The sequence below is a fragment of the Xenopus tropicalis genome, chromosome 9 (assembly GCF_000004195.4).
Source record: "Xenopus tropicalis strain Nigerian chromosome 9, UCB_Xtro_10.0, whole genome shotgun sequence".
NCBI lineage: Eukaryota > Metazoa > Chordata > Amphibia > Anura > Pipidae > Xenopus > Xenopus tropicalis.
The window spans coordinates 25,932,858-25,958,401 of record NC_030685.2 but is presented as its reverse complement, the minus strand read 5'-3'; the positions used below and the strand labels follow the sequence as shown (position 1 = coordinate 25,958,401).

Genomic DNA, 25,544 nt, shown 5'->3' with positions numbered 1-25,544 from the left:
TTTAATGAAGATTATAGGAAATATTCTGGTTTGTAATGATTTATTGAAGAATTGTAGCTGTTCTTGGAATAGGTTATTTGTATTTTGAACAGAATCATGGCGGCTTCAGTCTCTAACTCCTTGCTGAATTTCTTTTCTGTCTTCATGTGAACGGCATGCTATGAAAGGCATTGGTTTAACATTGTATGTTTACAAAAGGCAATGTCATTGTTTGCACAGTGCAATGTAATTAAAAGCAATTTTGATAGAAATAAAACAAGGAGACGCTAAATGGGGGAGCTGGCTTTTTCATTTGAAACTGAATATTTTATAACTACAATTTCATGTAAAATGTACAATGAATTCTTTATTTTCATATTTGGCAAAGGAGTAAGCGGATTCTTTTGGCTAATGGCTTACGGGGCGTTTGAACCAACGCCGCCATCCAGCAGCTGATAAAGACAGTGGCACAATAAGGAACAGTATGTGAAATTGAGGGGCATCTGTAAGGTATTGGGGTCCGATATTCACTTGGTTTTTACCGTACAGGTATGGGATCCCTTATCCGGAAACCCATTCCCATTCCGAATTACTGTAAAGCCATCTCCCATAGACTCCATTATAGGCAAATAATTCTAATTTTTTAAAATTATTTTCTTTTTTCTCTGTAATAATAAAACAGTACCTGTACTTGATCCCAACTAAGATATAAATACCCCTTATTGGGGGCAGAACAGCCCTATTGGGTTTATTTAATGGTTAAATGATTCCCTTTTCTCTGTAATAATAAAACAGTACCTGTACTTGATCCCAACTAAGATATAATTACCCCTTATTGGGGGCAGAACAGCCCTATTGGGTTTATTTAATGGTTAAATGATTCCCTTTTCTCTGTAATAATAAAACAGTACCTGTACTTGATCCCAACTAAGATATAATTACCCCTTATTGGGGGCAGAACAGTCCTATTGGGTTTATTTAATGGTTAAATGATTCCCTTTTCTCTGTAATAATAAAACAGTACCTGTACTTGATCCCAACTAAGATATAATTACCCCTTATTGGGGGCAGAACAGCCCTATTGGGTTTATTTAATGGTTAAATGATTCCCTTTTCTCTGTAATAATAAAACAGTACCTGTACTTGATCCCAAATAAGATATAATTAGTCCTTATTGGAGGCAGAACAAGCCTATTGGGTTTATTCAATATTTAAATGTTTTTTAGTAAACTTAAGTTATGGAGATCCAAATTACGGAAAGATCCCTTATTCGGAAACCCCCAGGTCCCGAGCATTCTGGATAACAGGTCCCATACCTGTACCTAGAAAAAAAAAAAAAAGGAGACTGAATTTCCTTAGGGACATATGGGTCTGTAAAGCAGGTTAGCAGCTTATTGGCCCATGTATGAGGCGCTCAGGCCTACCTACCTGACCAATCTATGAACGAAAATTGCCCAGATATCTATTCAACAGGTTTGAATATCCCCCTTGTGTAAGGACTGTGTGTTCATGTGGTTCTTGACCAATGGGCCCCCATAAGCCCTCAGTATAAGCCAATCATTGACCCCTTGGCCGACAAATGCAGCAGCCTGATTGCCCCACACATAGGTTGGCAATTGGGGAAATCTTTTTATGTTTGGCTGCCTCTTTCATGTTTTCTGTAAGCTATCCGCAAGGCTCGGGTAGGGTAAATAAACTAATGGTGATGCACAGCCTGTCTGTGAGCTAGCAGGTAGTTGGGTTCTTGGGGACCTTCATCCTGTGCAGAAGCTTTTAAATCCCAGATTTGTAAAGATGGAAAAAGACTTCTCCAACACTACAGGCAGATACCATGATGTCACAGCGGATGAAAAGGCAACTGTGGCATAAAGTGTCCCCCAAACCTAAAATAAGGACCTTTTGTATGCTAAAATGACCTACTCCAGCAGTATGTTTTGGCCAAAAAAGCCAATAAGGTATGAGCTTTGAGCCCTAATAAAAAGGTAAAGAAACATTTTGGGTCCCCAATCGTTTCTGACTGTCACACAAACACTCAGGTGAAATAAGGATATTAACTGCATACATAAGTACATACATGGTGATGACACAGTGTATCCCAATCTAAACTGACGCCACTACCAGCATTATAAATGTATCTGACCAGTGCAAGGAACATAGAGAACACTCATTTAAACTGACTGTGCCATCACTTGATTCCACTCTCTAATCTCAGATTCATCTCCTTCTGTGTAATAAATGGGATGGTGGGGCCTTAGCCACCAAGAAAAGTATCAGCCTAGAGGTCTCATGTTTCTGTTGGTCAAAACCTGTTGTACTGCTGGTACAGTTTGTCTTTTAAGAGAAGCCACCAAGCCCATATTAACCAGGAAGCTGTTCCTCAATGAGGAAATACAGGTTGATCAAACGCTATTTTATTTACCGAGAAGCACACAGACCAGATGCACGTACGCTGCATATCCTTCTTATAAAGTGCCATTTGGCAGAAGCCCAGGCTCCATTATAAGCCCTGTGGCAATAAGGTAAATGAGATGTTCCAGAAGAGGAGCTAGAATGAGATTTACTGTCTCCAAAAAAATAAAGTTGGTGCAAATTTTACAACTTCACCTAAATAACTGTGTGTTGCCCCAAATGCACAACATGGGCAAAAGTATTTGCACAGCGATTCTAAGGGGGTCGTTTATTTCCGATTCTGATTTTTTTAGTGCTAAAAAAAAGTTGCGACTTTTTACAAAAAATTTTCGTCTTCCATGTTTATGTGACTGTAAAATCACGTGATTGTAAGGATTTGGATTCGGTTCAGTCAGGAGCGTGGGTTCAGCCAAATCCTGCTGAAAAAGGCTGAATCCTGGATTCGGTGCATCCCTACTAAAATTCTAAATTCGATTATGTCGATGTCCCTTCCCTGGAGGATCCTTCTTTTGCTTTGAAACTGTAGAGGTTTCGGGTTTTTGATGCTGTTTTTTTGTGCAACAATTTGCAAAAGCCGAATTTCTGCACTTTTTTTTTCCTGCATGTACTTTTTCAGTTCAGTTTAGTGCATAATATACAAGAAAGCTCTCAACTTTATTTCAACGCTGGGGCATGCATCATAGTAGTTACAGGCAAGTTGGGCTGAAAAAAAGACCGAAGTTCATCAAGTTCATGCCCTTCTAACAAACCCCAGTGCACATATATACACATAATTATACATACTATATACACCAATATCTATACTAACTGTAGATTTAAGTACCACAATAGCTTGGTCAATAAACCATCCAGACCCCTCTTAAAGGCATTAATAGAATCTGCCATCACAACATCACTAGGAAGGGCATTCCCCAACCTCACTGGGAAAACCCCTTACGCTGCTTCAACTGAAAGTTCCGTTCCTCTAGCCACACAAGCATAAAAAATTTCTTTGGGGGTGATAAATATAGACTGTGATTGGCTGTTTGGTAGTCCCATGAGGATTGCTAGCTTAGGAGGCTCTGATTGGAGTAAAACGGTGTCTCTGTGCTTCCCAAACTTGCCTCCAAGCCAGGAATGTAAAAATGGGCACCTACTTTGTAGCCACTGGGAGCAACATCAAAGGGAGAGCAACATGTTGCCCATTAGCCACTGGTTGAAGATCACTGCCCTAGTCTAAAGAGGTGGCCTCTAATGAATTGATCTTTTCTATGGGAAAAAAAGATCTGTCTATAATGTCCTCTCTTGTACTTATGTAATCATAAGTAAACAACCCCAACCTTTTCTCATACTTTAAATCTTCCATCCCCTTTACCAGTTTAGTTGCAGTCTCTGCACTCTCTCCAGCTCATTAATATCCTTCTTAAGGACTGGAGCCCAAAACTGCACTGCATACTCAAGGTGAGGCCTTACCAGGGACCTATAAAGGGGCAAAATTATGTTCTCATCCCTTGAGTCAATGCCCTTTTTTATACAAGACAGCACTTTATTTGCTTTAGTAGCCACAGAATGACACTGCCTGGAATTAGACAACTTGTGATCTACAAAAAACCCCTAGATCCTTCTCCATTAAGGATCCCCCTCCTGCAGGTAACTGGAAAGGCATTTTTAGGGAGGTTAGTCGCCCACGGCAGTAGAGATTTATTTTAGGCGACTAATCTCTGCTTGCGGCATTGGCCTAACACACTACCATCAGTGTAAGCTTAAATTAATGTTATTTACCAAAGTGATAAACTTGCACTTATCAACACTGAACGTGATTTGCCAGTTTCCTGCCCAGTTTTTCATTGTAGTCCTTCTACAAAGTGTTAGCATCCTGCATGGAATTTATAGGTTAATCCCATAGGATTAATACCCCCACTTTTTTTATTTGCACCTACAAGGGAGATTATTCTGCCTGAAAACACAGTGCATCCTGTAATGTAAACCTGTAAATCTTAACATCTGTTTCCTTTTTACACATTTGAGAGCTGAAACAGGAATTTAACCTGAGCACACCAAGAAAAACAAGGCTGTGGCAAATGAATAGAGACTTTGTTTTCAAATTCTAGCATTATTGTGTAATGTATAATGTAATGCATTCGTATTTGTATTCTCTGATTAAGCATCACACTAATGGGGCCTAACATGTCCGCCACCAGCGCCGGATTTGCCAAATGGGCACTCACAGGCCGCCCCCTGTCAGACTCCACTCTCATTCCCTCTTCCCATCCATTTGTGCCGCCATAAGCCTGGGCCTTTGTGATCTTGCCACAAATCTAGGCCTGTCGGCCACCAAATCGTTTGTGCTTGTCTGGAGATATTTAGCAATATCTTAGCCTCATTTGCCAGTAATAGACTTATAGTAAGCGTATCTAGTGTAGGCCCAGGTTGTTTGGCCCTGCCCTTCCCCAACCATTCTGCCCTAATCCCCTGATCTGCTCAGGCCACGCCCCCAATCAGGCTTCCTGGTCCAGTTTGGTGCAACTTCTGTGCTTTTCAAAGGTGAGGTAAGAAAATGCTTCATGTACTGCGGGGGGCCAGGTGAGTGGGGGTTAGGTCTGTGTGACTCCTGAAATTCCAGGGGAGTCAACAAGTCTGACAACCTTAAATAAAATTATTTTGCTAAAAATATACTCCATAGGAAATAGCCTTTGGAGATTTCTGGATAATGGGTTTCCGAATAAGGCATTCCATACTGTATCCATATAAAAAAGTGCTATTTAATGCTGCCTTATTGGAGTTTTTACATAGTGCAGTTGTTTAATTAAGGATATAAACTGTATTGTGTGTGAGGGGCAGTTCACCCCTCTATGTTATATGAATATATAACATATATATATAGTATTTTATAGAATGTGTAGCAACTTTACATCTAGTTTTCATTTTTAAAGGTTTTTAATTATTTGCCATCCTCTTCTGCCTATTTCAAGCTTGGTCAAGTGGCAACAGATATTGTTGAAAACCAGGAAAATTTGACTTTTTTGTTCCTTGGCACAAGTTAGAGCTCTGAGCAGAGAAAAAACATTATATATAATAATTTAAATATCTGATAAAAAAAATCATTATTTATATAATATATTATAAAGCAGAGACTCTGGTGGCAGTGGTGCTATTATTAGGCAAAATTAGGAGCCCTATTAAGCAGTTGGTCAACTGTTGGGGGCAGAGGTTGTGGTGCGGCAGGAGTTGTTAGCAACCGGGATAAAAGTGTATTTTTTTGGTCCCCGGCACAGGTTACAAGGCAAGTAACAAACGGCCATTTGTTGCAATGATCCTGCTTCAGAAAATATGTTTAGGTGTTGAATAATCACACAAACAAATGTACCAGGGTCCAATAAGGGAAATTTGACAGGTACTTATGGCAACTGCTATCACAATTCACTGTGTCCACAATTCACTGTTTCACTGATACTGAGTAAAACCCCTAACAGAAAGGGTTAATGGCAAAATACAATTTGTCACCCACTGTATTTTCCTAAATTATCCTCATGAAAAATCTGGCCCTTGTTTGCTCAAAAAATCCAGAGAGGGTCAGGGAAGGGAGGGTATTAATTTGTACGGTAATTTCAGCCATGGCCTTAGCTGCTGATTTACAGGCTGGACCGGACATATACCAGTGGGGCAACCTTAGAAACACTGGGACCCTCAAAAGAAAATTAAAAAGATTCATTTCAGCTGGCCATCGTTTGCACATAAACTGGTCTTGGTGAGGGAACTGAGGCCCTTGTGTAATTGCACATCATGGTTGGCATGGCTGTGTTCCCTGACAGAAATACAAAGTAGAAGCTGGGGGCAGAGAAAGAAATATTAGCAAGTGCCACAGATTACCATGTTATTGCTAGTAGTTTGTCACAGAGAACAATCATTCATTGTCCATCAGTCCCCCAATGCCTTTAGGCACTGCACCAATGTGTCTATACTGTGCCTTTAGGCACTGCACCAATGTGTCTATACTGTGCCTTTAGGCACCCCACCAATGTGTCTATACTGTGCCTTTAGGCACCCCACCAATGTGTCTGTACTGTGCCTTTAGGCACCCCACCAATGTGTCTATACTGTGCCTTTAGGCACCCCACCAATGTGTCTGTACTGTGCCTTTAGGCACCCCACCAATGTGTCTGTACTGTGCCTTTAGGCACCCCACCAATGTGTCTGTACTGTGTCTTTAGGCACCCCACCAATGTGTCTGTACTGTGTCTTTAGGCACCCCACCAATGTGTCTGTACTGTGCCTTTAGGCACCCCACCAATGTGTCTGTACTGTGTCTTTAGGCACCCCACCAATGTGTCTGTACTGTGTCTTTAGGCACCCCACCAATGTGTCTGTACTGTGCCTTTAGGCACCCCACCAATGTGTCTATACTGTGCCTTTAGGCACCTCACCAATGTGTCTGTACTGTGCCTTTAGGCACCCCACCAATGTGTCTGTACTGTGCCTTTAGGCACCCCACCAATGTGTCTGTACTGTGTCTTTAGGCACCCCACCAATGTGTCTGTACTGTGCCTTTAGGCACCGCACCAATGTGTCTGTACTGTGCCTTTAGGCACCCCACCAATGTGTCTGTACTGTGCCTTTAGGCACCGCACCAATGTGTCTATACTGTGCCTTTAGGCACCCCACCAATGTGTCTGTACTGTGCCTTTAGGCACCCCACCAATGTGTCTGTACTGTGCCTTTAGGCACCCCACCAATGTGTCTATACTGTGCCTTTAGGCACCCCACCAATGTGTCTGTACTGTGCCTTTAGGCACCCCACCAATGTGTCTATACTGTGCCTTTAGGCACCCCACCAATGTGTCTGTACTGTGCCTTTAGGCACCTCACCAATGTGTCTGTACTGTGTCTTTAGGCACCCCACCAATGTGTCTGTACTGTGCCTTTAGGCACCCCGCCAATGTGTCTGTACTGTGCCTTTAGGCACCCCACCAATGTGTCTGTACTGTGCCTTTAGGCACCCCACCAATGTGTCTGTACTGTGTCTTTAGGCACCCCACCAATGTGTCTGTACTGTGTCTTTAGGCACCCCACCAATGTGCCTGTACTGTGCCTTTAGGCACCCCGCCAATGTGTCTGTACTGTGCCTTTAGGCACCCCACCAATGTGTCTGTACTGTGTCTTTAGGCACCCCACCAATGTGTCTGTACTGTGTCTTTAGGCACCCCACCAATGTGTCTGTACTGTGCCTTTAGGCACCCCACCAATGTGCCTGTACTGTGCCTTTAGGCACCTCACCAATGTGTCTGTACTGTGTCTTTAGGCACCCCACCAATGTGTCTGTACTGTGTCTTTAGGCACCTCACCAATGTGTCTGTACTGTGTCTTTAGGCACCCCACCAATGTGTCTGTACTGTGCCTTTAGGCACCCCACCAATGTGTCTGTACTGTGCCTTTAGGCACCCCACCAATGTGTCTGTACTGTGCCTTTAGGCACCCCACCAATGTGTCTGTACTGTGCCTTTAGGCACCCCACCAATGTGTCTGTACTGTGCCTTTAGGCACCCCACCAATGTGTCTGTACTGTGCCTTTAGGCACCCCACCAATGTGTCTGTACTGTGCCTTTAGGCACCCCACCAATGTGTCTGTACTGTGCCTTTAGGCACCCCACCAATGTGTCTGTACTGTGCCTTTAGGCACCCCACCAATGTGTCTATACTGTGTCTTTAGGCACCTCACCAATGTGTCTGTACTGTGTCTTTAGGCACCCCACCAATGTGTCTGTACTGTGCCTTTAGGCACCCCACCAATGTGTCTGTACTGTGCCTTTAGGCACCCCACCAATGTGTCTGTACTGTGCCTTTAGGCACCCCACCAATGTGTCTGTACTGTGCCTTTAGGCACCCCACCAATGTGTCTGTACTGTGCCTTTAGGCACCCCACCAATGTGTCTGTACTGTGCCTTTAGGCACCCCACCAATGTGTCTGTACTGTGTCTTTAGGCACCCCGCCAATGTGTCTATACTGTGCCTTTAGGCACCCCGCCAATGTGTCTATACTGTGCCTTTAGGCACCCCACCAATGTGTCTGTACTGTGTCTTTAGGCACCCCACCAATGTGTCTATACTGTGCCTTTAGGCACCCCGCCAATGTGTCTATACTGTGTCTTTAGGCACCCCACCAATGTGTCTATACTGTGCCTTTAGGCACCTCACCAATGTGTCTATACTGTGCCTTTAAGCAAGGCACCAATGTGTCTATACTGTGCCTTTAGCCACTGCACCAATGTGTCTATACTGTGCCTTTAAGCACGGCACCAATGTGTCTATACTGTGCCTTTAGGCACCCCACCAATGTGTCTATACTGTGCCTTTAGCCACTGCACCAATGTGTCTATACTGTGCCTTTAAGCACGGCACCAATGTGTCTATACTGTGCCTTTAGCCACTGCACCAATGTGTCTATACTGTGCCTTTAGGCACCTCACCAATGTGTCTATACTGTGCCTTTAGCCACTGCACCAATGTGTCTATACTGTGCCTTTAGGCACCCCACCAATGTGTCTATACTGTGCCTTTAGCCACTGCACCAATGTGTCTATACTGTGCCTTTAGGCACCCCACCAATGTGTCTATACTGTGCCTTTAGCCACTGCACCAATGTGTTTATACTGTGCCTTTAGGCACCCCACCAATGTGTTTATACTGTGCCTTTAGCCACTGAACCAAGGTGTTTATACTGTGTCTTTAGGCACTGCACCAAGGTGTTTATAATGTGCCTGCACCGCACCAATGTGCTGTTGTGACAATACAGTCTAGCAAGATGAAATCTGTGACATCGGGATTTGTCCTGCAGACTCCAAGACGCTGGGAATTGTTGAATGGCCAGTAGCCTAGTCTTATGTCCTGAAAACGGAGTATGCGTTCCACAAATTCAAACCGCACATCAGATGCAGATTCAATCACCCTCTGATCTTGTTTCATCTTTAATTTCAATAAACCACAATTTTCTGTTCTTAGTCATTAACAGCCCAGATCACCTATGTACATTTGATTCCAGTCATCTAAAGAACCTAAACCTTTCCTGCCTAATAAAGGTGCAGAAGTTACAGGTGGCTTATTTACTAAGAAAGCTGCTAAGTTGCACCACTGCACTTCCTACAAGCAACTAATCCGAAACTGATTGACAACATGAAAGCAAAGCTCTGGTTTGTTGGCAAGTTAGCCCTAATATATATTTACATTTGCTTAAAGAACACTAGCATCAGTGACAAACTCAGGCTGGGACTGGGCCAGCGGGCACCGAAAGGAAACCCAGTGAGCCCCGGGTGAGGGTGGTGAGCCCTTTAGGTGGTGGCCCTGTGGGCCCTTGACACTGGGCGGACTAAATAAATGAACTTATTTATTTATATGGCAGTGTTTTCATGAACTCTTACGTTGGCCACAGACATATTTAATCCATTTCCAATCAAACTGCTTGGGCTTCTAAAATGACCTGTTTGTCAGATCAAAATCTGCTGCAAAGATGATTGAAAAAAATTTAAAATATCCATTAGTTGGTTTGGATCTACTCTAGTCTACACTTTATGCTTTATAATCTGACCACCCCTGTTACATCAATGCAGTTTGGCCATTCACCTGCCCCACTAAACTGCACTAATATCCAATCATCATGCACCACAACCTGTTGGATATCCTGTATTTCCTGCATTAGGGCACCATTGGCGACCTTTGGCACCGCAGCTGTTTAAGGACTAACATTCCCAGCAGTCTCACCAGTGCAGCTCATGGACTTCCCTAACAGTTAATGGTATAAGGTTTCTATTCAGAGCATTCAAATATATATATTAATGTGGAGTTTGTACCCCAATAAAAACAGTTTGTTTTTCTATATATCAACTGCCTTGCCGGAAGCTGTGGATTTGCGTTGAGTACTGCTTTAAATGTCCGTCATTGTCCTCATCACTGTGTTGCTGTTGATAGTGCTGAAAGAGCTTTCCGCCATTGGCGGGTCTGCCCTCCTGGCCCGGAGCTGCACAGCCGCTAGACATGTTCAGAATGGTTGCTGTTAAAGTATTTATATAATTTTTGGCCAGTGTGAGTGTCTCGATCTTGGACAACTTCTTCTCAGCTCGGACATGAGGGATGACTTCTCTGAGAGCCTGGAAGGCATTATTTAGTTTGTGCATCCTCTGACGCTCCCGCTCGTTGCTCTCCAGCCTCCGGGTGCTATGTTCTTTCCCATTGGCCGTCTCTCTTTTCTTTTTGCTTGTGAGTTTGACTAGCTCTTCATCCTCTCCTTTCCTCTTCTCCTTATAACTCGGGCACTTGACTAGGTGCGCCTCACTTGAACTTCTCTGCTCATGAATGTCTTCTATGTTGACCGACCTCCTCCTTCTTGCTGCTTTGGACTTTGCCTTCATATTTCTTCTGAAGACTGGAGGAGGTGGACTGGGTCTTACCAAAATCTTTTTTTTCTAGTTTTATGCATGAAATTTCTGGGAAAACACAAAAAAGTAGCGTATTAGAAACCAGCGAGTGAAACTTGTGCACCTGCTTGTGACATTAATATCAGTTTCAAAGCCAACCACAAAGTATAATCCGCTACAAGTCAGCCATAAATAGTAGATAAACTGCCCTGTCAACGTTCTATACTGCAATCTAATGACTATATGAAAGAACATTTGCAAGGTGATTTTTCTTGCTGTGTCCATATTTTATGATTAAGGTTTATCTGTAACCCATGGCTGCTTGTCCAGGGTGGCCCACCTGGGGATTACACCAATGTCAGAAAGCAAAGATCATTTCTTCTTTACTCTTTTTATATTGATATTTAACTGCTTATAGGCGAAGGAAAGGTGAATCACTGGGTGTTGCTAGGCACCCCCCAGTCATTGAATTACCTTACCTGATACCCCAGGCCGGTGCTCCTGTTAGTAGAAAACTGCCCCAGCCTGAGGTTCTTCATTGACCATCATTGGGTGACCCATTGCTGCAGAAAAGGATCGCTCCATGGTGCTCGCTGAGAAGAACCCCAGGCTAGTGCTCTGCTATCACCGGCCCAGGTTATCAATTAACTAAATACAATCTGAAGCATTTAATAGCGTTTTGTTATAAAATACATCAACATTACTTCTTTAGATAGATGCAATTACACAAACTGTGGGGATTTAAGCAAAGCCCATTTTAAATAGGACTAGCAGGGGTTGTGCTGTGCAGGAGGACCCTATACTTAATGCCTGTGTCCGACAGTTTAATCCACTGAAAGATGCAGAAAACCTAAAGAGCATAAACCTAAAGAGAGTAAATCCTCTCTAAATGGTACAGGCCCAAGTTTAGACACACAGCTTAGGGCCTTTCATCACAATACTGTACAATACATACAGACTATCATAGCAAGCACTTCTCATATGCTTATTTATTGACTGTAAGAGACCACATCTTCATCAGTCTCCCCAGGTAATCTCTAGATGTCCTCCTAAAGCCCAGGGCTTTTGCTTCAATCTGACCTTGCCCTGTCAGGCCATGCCTAGACTTCTTCTTACTGACCTAGGCCTTTTGGTTTGTCAGCTAAATCCTGTAAGACTTCAAATCAGGGGACCAGGAAAAACATCCTGAAAGCACAGCAAACAATCTTGTGGTCAGTTTAGGTAAGCTGGAGCCAGAATTGGAAGCCTTCATCTCATCACGTGGCACATATATTTTGTTTGCAGGAGTTCTAACTTAGCCCTGCAGGGACTCTAAAAAGATCATCTCCTGGCCTTCATTTCATATGGTTTTCAGACTTTTGGTTCAAGCTCTTGGAGGTCCCACATTAGGTCAGGGCACCCTGTACCTCATAACAAAGTTACAAACATCCAAAAACATTTGTGTATCAGCCATGCTGCAAGAGATCCAAGAATATCTAGGAAAGCAAATATTTGTTGATCAAAACTGACCTTCAAGCTGAGACTATATAGGAAAGCAAATATGCATTTTTGTCAAAGCTCATTCCAATTGGTTATCAGGCTGAGCCCCCATCCTCCTAAGTTTAGGGACCACTGATGAATATGAAGATGTTCAAACATTTTAATATCACTAGTAATTTATTTGTTGCAGTAACATGGCAAATGCTAGGGGTATTTAAAATAGCCGTATTCTCTAATCTTATAATCTTACTCTTTCTATAGCCTGGAGTCCAGAATTTGGTAGTTCCTTCTGGTTGGCTGACAACTATGTGTTTTTGTTAATTGAAGGCTTTATAACAGACTCTCACCACTCCATTTTCCTATAGCCCATAGCTATACCTATTTTACATGCATACTGGTTAGTGCTGGTAGTGCAGGAGAAAGGCTGGAATTACTTCTATATGCTTGTTAGATAGGCACAATTATTGCTAGCAATTCTAAGCATAGCATTGAAGTGGACTATATATATATAGTGTGTATATGTGTATACACATTATTTTCTTATAGTAGCAAGTAGTTGAAGGAATATGTGGCACACATTATCCTTTTGTAGTGGAGCCAAGAAGAGATAATTGTTCTGTACCAAGTCCTTAATGTACCCATTATACTGCAGAAACCCAGCCAAGTATGAAACAGGAAAGAGAACCAAGAACATTTTTATATCACTTCCCCAGAAAAATATAACTGTAGTTAAAGGTTTATAAAAAAAAAAAGTGCCAGTGAGGTCTCAACATCAGCTCCCAACCTCACAAATGTAAATTCCACCAACAATACTTTAACATCCAATGAGAAGCCTTTCCAGAAGGGCAGCAAAAGGAGGACCAAGTACATATTATTACCCTTGGTTGCAGAATGAGATGTTGGACAGATAGTATTTGGATAATTTTTGGTGACATAATGCATATGTACTACAAAGTTTTTAAAAGGTGACATTAGAAACATTTTCCAACTACCCAAGGCAGCTCTGATGCAGCTTGGCTTGTGAAGGGACATCTGTGTCCATCTGTGGAACCCATATTAGACACAGCAGATGATGGAAAACATTTACAGTAGGATTTTCGAGAGAACATTGCAGCTACAGTGGCAAACACCACCAGCATGGAACACCCCCCCCACCCCCCCACCCCCACACACACAGCTTTAGACATGGTTGTTTTACCCTGTGTTCTCCTTCGGTGGATCCTTTCTATGTAGGAGCCCCTGTATAGGAAACACGGCTTATCATTGTAGAAAGCATAGGCAAGCTACCAAGTAACCCTCAGCAATTTCTTGGCAGAACTTCTACTGAGGTGATGGAACAGGTTTTGCAGGGCTGAGGGAAAGTCAGTGCAAACACAGAATCCAATGTACTGCAGGAATGGACGTGCAGTAAGGTACAGACTGTCTCTAGAGATTGCACTTGTTTGTCCTTCTTCTTGGACAGATATGTAGTCACTGTTCATTAAAATCAGTGATCCCCAACCAGTGGCTCACAGGCAACATGTTGCTCACCAGCCCCTTGGATGTTGTTCCCAGTGGCATCAAAGCTGGTGCTTATTTTTGAATTCCTGGCTTGGAGACAATTTTGTACTGCCAAACAGATCCTTCTGTAGGCTCCCTGTCCATATAGGGGCTACCAAATAACCAATAACAGCCTTTATTTGGCACCCCAGGCACCATTATTGATTATTACAGTCAACCTTAAATATAAGATATAGCAGATCAATCTTGGATAAAGAGGTTTGCCCTACGGTGTTCCATAGGCCTAAAGGAAAGTCTACCTGGCAAACAAATTATTTTAACCCAGTTATATTTGGAGTGCCTTCTTCAGAGAGCTAGGGGGTACTAGAGGTTTACATCCCATTTGAAGCACACAGAAGTTTGGCTTTTCCTGAAGCTCACTCGTACGACATGGCCTTTCCATGAGGTAAATCTAAAGGCAACTGCCTCTTCCTTACACAAAACATTTAGGAAAAGATAAACTTGTCCAAAGCTCATTTATGTTTATATGTCACATTTCGCATGTCAGTGGAAGCCTTGTAAGGTAGAATGAAACTGGCCCGTAGCTGGGTGCTGAATAAAACACACCTTCTCTGAAGCATTATTTTACATCCATACAGGGATATTATTCCTCTTTACTATCTGCTGTATATAGTGTAAGCAACTTTCAATATTAAATATCTTTCCTATCACTTACTGTCATTTCTATCATTAAGATTTGCAGCAGACTGACAGCCAACATTTGAGTTTGTTAGCCATCAGATTTTCTAGACAAGCAGTCTATTGACTTTCTGGTTCCTGCAAGGTTCTGATGGAAATGCATGAAGCACAGCCCCTCAGCTGTCAGACTCCTGGGCCATAGTGGCATAGGATCTGGGGTTCTGGAGCCTCAGCCAGTTTGGGAAAGGAAGAAAAGCCTCCCTAAAATGTAGGTGCAGGAAGCCTCCTGAAGAGTCCAGTGCATCTGACTGGGGCAGAGTTGAATCCCTCCGTAGGGAAAACTCACCCGCTCTCTTTAAGAAAAAGCTCAGCTGTTACCTTCTGGAGCACTAAGACATTATCTCGCCTAGTCCTGTGCTTAAGGGCAATTGCCCATACCTGATGCACTCTTACCTTCCGCTTTGTGCCTGTATGTTACCCAACCACTTAGATTGTAAGCTCTACGGGGCAGGGACCTCCTTCCTACTGTGTCTCATACCATATGCCACTGGCATATATATATATTTATTGTATTTATTTATTATATCACTTGTCCTCCCTGTGTGTAATTTTGTATTCTGTAATATTGTACAGCGCTGCGTACCCTTGTGGCGCTTTATAAATAAAGTTATACATACATACATACATACAAACAAGCAATAGCACCTCAGTTAGTTGTGGGTATTAGTACTGTCTCACAAACCAATAACAATTAGAGCAACCAGTCAACAGTCAAGAAAAAGTACTAGGGCTCCATTATCAACACTGCGAAAATCTAAATCTACCTGTGGGCAATAACCCATAACAACCAATGAGTGATTGTTTTTTTCTTAGCCAGTTGCTAGCAGAACAATGAATGCAACAATTTGATTGGATTCCATGGGTTACTACACATGGGCAAATTTGCCCCGTGTTGATAAATGGCCAAAAACAGCTTATTTATAGGACTGGTGGTTTTCCATATAGGGCCAATAGAGTCCCTCAGCTGAAGATTCCAGGTTAGAAGCCTCCCTATAATGTAGGTGCAGAAAGCCTCCTGAAGACCCCAGTTCATCTGACTGGGGCAGAGTTGGATAAAAACAAATAATAGCACCTCAGTTGGTTGTGGGTATTAGTGCTGTCCCACAAAGCAATAACAACTAGCAATAACAATTTGGGCAACCAGTCAAAGTCAAAGTAGAAAGTATCTCTTGCCAAATACAGCTTATTTATAGGACTGGTTGCTTCTCGTATAGGGCTATTAAGGCATTTATAGATCATCCCAGCATGACTGTGCAGCCAACAGCTGCAGGGTGCAGTTATGGGAAGGCCAAACCCTAAAGCATTTGTAGGTTTTGCTTCCAGTTTCATGTATGTGCTTCTTAGAGCACTCAACCTTATCCATAAAGACCTGGCTCTTTAGCAGTTAACCAACGTATTTGCTTTGTTTGTTGCAAAGTGCAAGCAAATGACAGCCCTCCAGTAACTCTGTAACGGAGCCAAGGGATGTCTGCGGTAAATCTAATCCTGTTCTCCACCTTCCTTCTTGGCATAGCCAGGGAACAGCCTTCCCCAACTAAAAGATCTGCTAAAACAGCCTGCAGTCAACTGTGAATATAGATTTGCTGAACACACCTCTGGTTTATTATATACAAATGTCAAAAATAATAATAGTGTAAACAGTAGAAAGAACTGCTGATAGTGGTGGGGGGAAGGTATATATTTAACACAGTGAGGAGAAGAAAGAATGTATTTCTGTAAAGAAAATCATTTCAATCCTACAGTGCCATGCCATAAGCAAAGTACATAGAGAAAGGCAGCAAGGCATTCGGCCTGATTCGTTGAACCTTATGAATATAATTCAGAAGCAATGACATTTGATTGCATATTATATTTCCCCTTTATACATCAAAGTATAAAATATTTCATTACAAAATCATAGAGACCTCTTTATTAGAATTATCTGCCCCCTCCAGCTCACCAAACATAGTCCAAATTTATAGAAGAACCATCTAAGAGCAGTGGCACAGGGGGAGATTTGTCACCTACAGTTAAATTTAGGCTACGCAAGATTTAACTACATCTGAATGCTTTACCACCGGTAATAAAGTGAATCGCTGGTGGCAAAACACACACACAGCACCGGCCTAAGGGCTATTACACATAATGCTACTTGTCACCAACTACTTGTTGCAGCTACAAAACGCCAGAAAATACACAATACACAATACTGAGAACTGTCTCTGCTAAAACACAAATAGAGACAATTATCAGTATCTATAGTGTAGCCGGGACAAGAAGCTCTGTGGTCATTGCCCTAGAAATCTAAACTTCACACTTTCTCCCATAAAACACAAAGAGATACGTGTAACCCGCCTCTTTCTTTTTATGGAATCCCTTGTGCCATGATGGGATTTGGTAACTGCTCATATATTGGCCTATCATCTCAGAATGAATCCCAGATGCAAGTAAGTAATATTTTTTTTAGCCAACCCAAGGCTTGGTCAGGTTGCCTGCCTAAAATTTATAACAAGGAAAAAGCTCCAATAAAAATCTTGCCCAAATGTCATCTTGCTGTTATGTAAAATCTGGAGATTTCTGACCAGTTTTGGCTTAGTGATATTACACAGTAATGAAATGTCAGAATGGTGGATATACAGGTGTTCAGATGTTCTGAGGAAGAAGAAAAAAAACTGTCTGCAGCAGGGGTCCCCCAACCTCCTATATGTGTAAGCCACATTCAAATAGGAAAAGTGTTTTGGGGAGCAACAAAAGCATAACAAAATCCAGGGGTGCAAAATAAGAGCTATGATTGCCTATTTGGTAGCCCCTATACCTACTGGACTGGCAGCCTACAGAAGGCATCACACCAGATTTATATGCAACCAAAATTTGCCTACAAGCCAGGAATTCAAAAATAAGCATCTGCTTTCATCCAAGGAGTTGGAGAGAAACATGTTGCCCTCGAGCCACTGGCTGGGGATCACTGCTCTGCAGGGTAGAGTGCCTGAACTTGGGAACAAGCAATCCTCTTGCTTTAGGTGGGCTGCTGGTTTTGGAATCTGTTGCTGATTTTGATGGAGTATCGTTCTTGATAATATGAATGCAGGTTGTTACAGTCCATGTAGCTTCTGGATAACTCATGGTTGAGCAACACTCCCATACAGCACAGACAAAAGGCTTACTCTTTGACCCCCCCACCGGTGCAGCTGGTTAATTTTCATTTCCTCGTTTAGTGAACACCTTTTCTACTGAAAGGTGAAACACAAGCTCGGTACTTAATTTAATCTTGGGGTTTTCACAAGAAATATAAAATAAGTAAACAGATATTTTGGGTCTGAAAGCTATTTTCAATAATAAAAAGATTAAATTAAAGGGAAATTCCACCCGAACACAACTTAATCTTTTTGAAGAGTTAACATAATTTCAAGCAACTTTGCAATATACATCGACTAACATATGCAGCCTTTATATTTAATGTAATAATATGGTTTGGAACAGTTCCTTAAGCCCCACCCCCTGTTCCCCTGTTGATCTGGCTGTCTACTTTGAGTCCCTCCTCCCTGCCAAACAAATGATTTTATACATTAAACCCAATAGGATTATTTTGACACTAATCTGGATTCATGAAGCTTAGTTTGGATCAAGTACAAGTTACTGTTTTATTATTAAAGAGAAAAAGCCATTTTTAGCAATTATAATTAATTGGTAATAATGGAGTCTATGGGAGATGGCCCTTCCATAATTTGGAATTTTCTGGATAATGGGTTTCCACTTAAGGGTTCCCTTTTATATCTACTGATGGGAAGGGCAATTATTCCCCATTACAAAGAGCGATATGCAAGTTGTCCCAGGTTGGTTAGTTTGGGTTGAAATTTGGCCAGCCATCAGTGGTGTAACAAGAGGGAGCTGGGCTCCCCCCCCAAAAAATTTTCAAAGGGGCTGAGTTCCCTCAGCAGCTACCTGCCCCAACCCAGTGTGGTTGTGTACAAATATTTAAAGAAGAAGAGTGGCTGGGGAGGGGGGATTTCTATGCTTCTCTATGGCTACACCACTGGCAGCCATTGGGGAATTAGGCTGGGTGAGGATCAGACGTGCACAAAAGTAGTGCATGTGTTGGGTGCAGGTCCTACAGTAGCAACACTTTCTGGGTTTGGGTTAAGGTTTTGTGGGTTAGGGTTAGGTGAGGGTTGAGTTTTTTCCTGACTTGACATCACTATTACAAAGCCCGGTAAGGCCCCATCTAAATATGTTGTGGAGCATTGGTCTCCAGAACACAAAAATAACATTATTATAACAGAGGTAGTTCAATAAGTTGTGAAAGAACTTAGTTATGAGGAAAGGTTGTAAAAGAGGCACTCAGTGTTCTCTTATGATTACTATCTGGTAACAAAGTGACCAGAACACACCTGTCTGCTCTAAATTGTGCATATTAAGTGCACTGTATGGACTACAGAGGGAGGCCCAAAGAAAAGGGTTAACTTTCCCTCTTAGCCAGGTATCTAAGTGGCAGCTGAGGTTAGAGCTGCTATTGCCTGTATAAGGGCTGTGCTTCTGCACCTATATGCTCTCTTGGCTGTCTGGAGTGGAGACATGGGTCTGGCTGTTGTCACTGTATAAGAGGCCACTGGAGCCTGTAAAAGAGACATGGGGCCAAAGAGGGACCTGTAAAAGAGGCAACCTGTAGCGAAGCAGGTGGTGTGGAAGTGTGTGCACTTAGAGACAAGGAGTCTCTCTAGAGAGCTACAGATCAGTGTAGTGACTGGAAATCACTTAAGATATCATACACTTTAGGTGGCCATACACGGCAGCTTATTGGCCCGTGTATGGGCACTAACGATGGGCCTGCCTGACCGACAGATCTCAATTGGGCAGGTTTAAAAATCAGTCGGATCAAGGACCGCATCGGTTGGTTCATCGCCTATACCCCCAGGGCCAAATGACTGAATTAGCCTGATAACACCCACTTGTAGGTGGGGATATCGGGAGAAGATCTGCTCGCTTGGTCACCTCGCTTGGTGACCTTGGTTACTATGTACCTAACTGTGCTGATCTCTTATGCTAAAAACAGCACCTACAAACATACTAACTTGGGGTAGAATTTGGGAGAATCTTTATATCGATTCCCCTCAACGTTTTCATGTTGGTTTATCACTAGGAGAAATTAGGTGTAAAATGTTAGAGCTACTGCATATAAGAACACTTGGTTTGCCGTTCCCAAGCAACCCTCGCCTACCATCCTCACTGCTTACCACAGGCAGAGAGTTTCCAATTAATTTGAATCAGAAGTAAGCGAATGTGGAAAAAAACATTTTGTAAACTTTTCTCCAAATCACCTCATTGGTAAAAGTACCTCACTTGACTTGACTTGGACTTTCTCTTGGACTTTCAAATGTAGCCACCATAGTTTGCAGGCAGCCTATTGCATCAAGCAGTGTCGGAGTTGGCTTTTAGTACCCACCAGAGAACTTGACATTGGGCACAGCCTTATAACAACTTGATATTTCATACAGGCATATTGTATAAATTAGAAAGGGCTGATGGGAAATGATCAATGCTGGGGCCCACTGGGAGGTACGCTGCTAGACCAGTCCAACCCTGACAAGCCTGATTAAAACTAATGCCATTACTAAGTAGCTTGCTTCCTTCGAGAGACAAAGTTGCTACCTATTTCTACTTATATTTATTGCAGAGAATTGGAACTTGCATTCAACAAAAGTGCAATATATATTCTGTCTATCATTTGAATGTACAAATAAATGACTGTACAAAAAATAATTGAATTACAAAGTAGCTTGGTTTTAAACCCAAGGATGTGATGAGAAAGTGTAGATACAAAGCCAGATTCTCCCACCTTGCTAAGCCCTCTACCCAATGAACTCCTGTCTATCTAATCTGGTGAGGCAGGGGCACTGCTTCTTAACCTACCCCTGCTGATTCCAAGAGAAGAGAGTAATCCACAAAAAACAATCTATTATTTAATTATTTATTATTTAATCTCATAGCTCTCCGGCTGTTGTGAACTACAACATTAAGCAGCTGAAAACCACTCCTGTACCAGTGGGTCCTTCCCCTCATCTATATATTTGACCTTGGATGCCTATACCATGGTCATTCCCTATTTCTATATAAAAATTAAGAAAAGAAATTAAAGAAAGGATATATGGAAGAGAAAAGAGAGACCTCCATTGGGTCAAACACCTGCAAAATACCTGCTAAGCTGTTGGGTTTTGGCCAAAAAATCCCCAATTTCCTGACCATGTGGGCAGTCTGCAGGTACTCTGCTTGTGGACCTGGATAAAGTGCAGCTGTGAACCCACCCACCTCTGGCAATTAAGGATTTTTTTTCCTTTATCCAGTTGATCCATACCTGAGTGATGTCACTTCTGGTTCACATTCTGGAAATGTTTGCACCTGTGTTGGCTCATTTTGCACTGACTGATGCAACTTAGCTCAAAGCCACTTTTACACTGTAATTCTGGGGGGGAAATGTTGCATTTAGGGTTTAAAGACATGGCAATTTTCAGAAATCAGGATTTTGTTGGATAAAAAAGTTCTTATTTTAGGGACCAACCATGTTTTCTAGCAGCACAGCCAGATAGATCTGTCAGTTGTGCTGGGGGCTGCATATCTAGATGCAATGTTAGGGGGCTACATCGTGAGGCTTAATTAAGCACCGACCTGTTAATATAAAGATAAAAATAAATGAGAATATTGTGAGGAGACCTTAACTATAAGCTGCTTTTTCTGCCCCCTCTTGAGAACCCTGCCTGGGAATACCGCACAGCTCCGCTGGTGAGACTGACATGGAATGATTGATAATGTGAGAATTTACAAGCAGCTCCAGTATCTAGAGGCTGTCCCTGAAATACACATGCTCACTCATGCTTGCCTTTACTCCAGGAATCCACAATTTTTTTTACTTGAGAGCCACATTTAGACATAAAAAGTGTCAGGGAGCCACACAAGCATGAAAAAAGTTATTTGGGGATGCCAAATAAAGGCTGTGATTGGCTATTTGGTAGCCCCATGTGGACTGCTAGCCTGCAGAAGGCTCTGCTTGGAGTAAAACTGTGTCTCTTCATTTCCAAAACTTGCCTCCAAGCCAGAAATGTAAAAAAAGGGCACCTACTTTGAGGCCACTGGGAGCAACAAAGTGGGTGGTGAGCAACATGTTGCCTAAAAGCCACTGGTTGGGGATGACTGGTCTATACCTTTGACTCTCAAAGCATCCCAGGTATCAGCCTGATGATATCACAATAGCACTGAACTGATACAAGGGGCAGGCCTGACACTGCCATTAAATTCACTGCAGTTTTCGAATGCTGCCTGAAGCTGTTTGATTACTTTTTGCCTTTTGATCTTATGATAAGGGGTAGGCCTCCCCTTGAAAAGTCAATTAAAATGCATTACAAGAACACAGTAGGGCTCACTTACTTATTGGAAGGCACTATGAAAAGTGAAAAAAGGGCACAATTGGGCATTCTTTTTAGCTTTCCTCTAGTTCCCATTTGCTGCATGTCTTTGCCCTCTGGTTTGGAGCACAGAGACCTTCTGCTGCCTCGATAAATACAGCATATCATGTGCTGGGCAGCACTGTATTCATGAAGGGAGGGATGGAGGCCATTTACTTCCCACCCCCTCCCGCCCCTCATGAATACAGTGCACAGGGCACAGGCCACACTCTGTAACAGGACCCTATCCTTGGGTTTGACCTGCAGCCAGGGCCATAGGACCTGAAGGCCTGTGCCTAGGGTGGCAGCTTTTGGGGAGTGGCGCATGGTTGCTTATAAAATACATTTTCTTTTTTGCAAAAAAAAATTTCAAAATCCCCCCTAGCTGAAAAGTTTCTGGTGAATTCTGGAGCTGAAGCTTGGTGGGAGGGGGTAGGCTGCACAATGTTATCACCAATCACTTCCGCAATCTGGGGGCGTATTTAGGTCCAGTGTCTATGGTTTCACAGGGCCTAAATACAGCACTGCCTGCACCCCCTTGTGTTGCGATCTGCACCTAATTTTTTTTGTACAGCATTAGGTGCAGAGTTCAGCCAGACTGGGGGTGGGGGAGACTGCTGTCTGAATGAGCAATAAAGGGTGAGCTCTTGTGCTTCTTCCCCTGGTCTTGTTAAATGACCAAGGCTATTCTTGCAGAGTAAAACAATGGCACCACTGAGCCTGAGAGATGCTGAGACCCACTATGAAGAGATGCGAGTATCCCACCATTATATTTGAAAATCTGCCCAACAGGGGTTCTTATTAGAGCAATCATGGTTGCTGGCAATCATATAAAAAAACAATATACAGAGAGATAAGGACCCCCTAGGCAGAATAACCCGTGCCAATATATTTAAGTCATATATATAAGTCAGACCTAACTATTATTCAAGGTATATTGAAAATGTGATTCCACCTGATCCTACCAAAATCATTGCAGACAACACGTAAGATCTTGAGATATTAGGACTGTATCACTTTCTCTCAATTATAACAAAGAGACAAATCACATCTTTGTTTGGGGCAGTGCTTCTAATGTTACCCAAATAATGAAACTGGGAAAATTCACAAAGCATAGTAAATAGCAACACGTCCAATGTAATTATTCCAGTGCGTTAAAAATAATAAAGGCAACATTTAATATTGGTTGATTGCATGACAATATAATCCCACCTGTAACAGAAGAGATCTGCATCCCTTATATAAAATGGGCTGTTGCTTGTATAGGTACATTTACATTAACACAGAGAATTTCCTTTAATTACACCCCCAAATTGGGATATAAAAACAACAAAATAATTAAAAGGTACATGACACCATGCTGATTATGCCGGACAAGCAGTCAACTGATTACTGATTTGCCAGTGAGGCGACCGATTACCTTACGCACCCCTTTTTAAATACAGGGCAGCCAGTATTGTTCCCATGATGCCAGTGGAGTTTTGTAGAAAGTGCCAAACACAATGGGCCTAGGGAAGCACTAAATTATGCGTTCGATTGTTTTTGGGTGCTCTGGGGTCCCTGCACTTGTTCACAAGAAGGACTTGGAGGAAACTAACATAATCCTTACTCTCTTAACTGCAAGTCCCTGTTACAATTAATATTATAGAGGTCACCACCTGAAGGTTGCATGATCATTGGTACATGATCTGTAGGTGCTATTGGTGGTAAGTCAAGGAGAACTACCCGGGTATTGTTGCTTACACTATACCTGCAGGATCTTGCTTGGGTCCAGTGGTTGGAATGCTACAGGCGCAGGATCTTGTTTGGGTCCAGTGGTTGGAATGCTTCAGGCGCAGAATCTCACTTGGGTCCAGGTGATGGAATTGTAAAGATGAAGGCTCTTGCTTAGGTTAGGGGAACCCAGGTGCTACAGGTGCAGAGAGACTGCAGGCTGCTGCTGAGGGAGCCTTTTGATAGTACACGTAGCTTAACTGCATAGTTCAGAAGGAGGAGGAGGAGGGGTCTGGCAGCATCCCACATGCAAAAATCAAACAAGCACCTAGAACTCTCGGCACAGAACAAAGTGGCTGCCAGTCCCTTACCTTGCCATGGGAGAAATAGCAACATATTTGTGTTATTCCCCGCTCATATAAGACCCGTACAGGCAAGCAAAGGCTGTCAATTGCTGCAAACCCAGTAAACTATTACATCTGCCCTCTGGCTGAACAGTTACTTACTGACAACCAAATAAACCTGGCCTGCCAAAAGCCACCCAAGCCTCTCCAAATGAGAATAAAAGACTAAAATGAATTACAGGATGTCCTTGTTTGACGTTGTACAGTTCCCTAGAGATCTAAGCTGAGTTTCAGTGGAGGCGGTGATGGGGGGAGAAGGAACCTTGTGCCCTCTGGGGCTGCTTAAAACTGAAATGAAAAGTATTAAATGATGCAGTGTTTATTCAGGTAGGGGGTTCAGCTGGCTCCAAATGCCACTGCACTATTTTATTGAACGTATTCAATTGGTTCTAGTGGTCTAGGGTTTATGAGAGCAACTGGCAGAATTTGACCAGAAGTAACTTGGAAGCTGAAATTTACAGTAATAAAACTTGCAAGGACAATCACGAAGTCCCCCCAGCCTGCCCTTGAAATCCAAATCCTTTATTAACCTTTGTGGCTACTTTCCACCCCCCTCTTCCCCACCACCACCATAAGAAACAGCCAATTACAACTTAAACTTGTGGCTGGGTTTATGAATGAGCTTTCTTTCTTTGGGCTTCTGTACCAGCCCAAGGCATCCACGGCCCTTTAACATAGAAGATCTGTGCCTCAGAAGATGCCCCCAATAGCCCCTTATCTTCTTTTCTGCTAATGTCATTTCCAACAACCCCTTGGATTGCTTCTTAACAGCAGCCTAGATGGCACTGAGCATGTGCAGAGCCACTGGCTAAAGATGATCTAGCAAAAGCCAAGCTGGGAAGCTGCTGTTGACAACCTTGAAAGCCTGGATCATTGCTGTTATAGGGCTGCTAAAACCTTTGGGTTGATACAGTAAGTTGTTTTTTTTTTTTTCTATAGTGTTAAGCTCCCCATACACGGGCAGATCCGCTCGCTTGGCGATGTCATCAAGCGAACGCATCTTCTCCCGATATCCCGCACCTACGGGTGGGTGATACGATCGAATTATAATGTCGGTCCGGGGACCACATCAATGAGCCGATGTGGTCCCCGATCCGACTAGATTTTTAAACCTGCCGATCAGTAGTGCCCCTACATGGGCTGATTAGCTGCCACATCGGTCTAAGGGACCGATATCGGCAGCTAGAATCGGCCCGTGTATGGGGACCTTTAGTTTCCCTTTAAATAATGACATTTGTTTACTGATTTGAGCTTTCTAGAAGCCAGAGGTTCATGTCATTTTCTCAGTTCTGTATTTAAAACCTCTGCACACGCCTCTTTTTAAGTGGGGGGTTAAGCAGAACATTTGCTCTTTTATTGCCTTGCCAGTTTTAGCAGTGTCTTGTGCAATTGGCGTTGATAACCCAGCACACCGGAATAAAACCCAGCATTATGTACTGCGATTTGAGCATGAAATTTAATCAGGCATTATCTGTTGTGATGACCTTATCTTGCTAAAAACCAAAGTGCTAATAAACTGCTTAAGC

At 42.8% G+C, this 25,544-nt stretch overlaps 1 protein-coding gene across 1 annotated transcript; it reads right to left on the bottom strand.

The window, feature by feature from the left end:
- Nucleotides 1-9,294: 9,294 nt before the first annotated feature.
- On the bottom strand, nt 9,295-23,997 carry bhlha15 (basic helix-loop-helix family member a15). The gene is made up of 2 exons (XM_018097339.2): nt 23,652-23,997; nt 9,295-10,841 (listed from the first exon to the last, which is right to left on the bottom strand). Exon 2 carries the CDS (start codon nt 10,764-10,766, stop codon nt 10,239-10,241), a length of 528 nt encoding a protein of 175 aa, XP_017952828.2. The 5' UTR covers nt 10,767-10,841; nt 23,652-23,997; the 3' UTR covers nt 9,295-10,238.
- Nucleotides 23,998-25,544: the final 1,547 nt, after the last annotated feature.

Excerpts from the sequence above, each read along its gene's own strand:
- bhlha15 (XM_018097339.2), bottom strand. The coding sequence starts at position 10,766 with ATGAAGGCAAAGTCCAAAGCAGCAAGAAGGAGGAGGTCGGTCAACATA.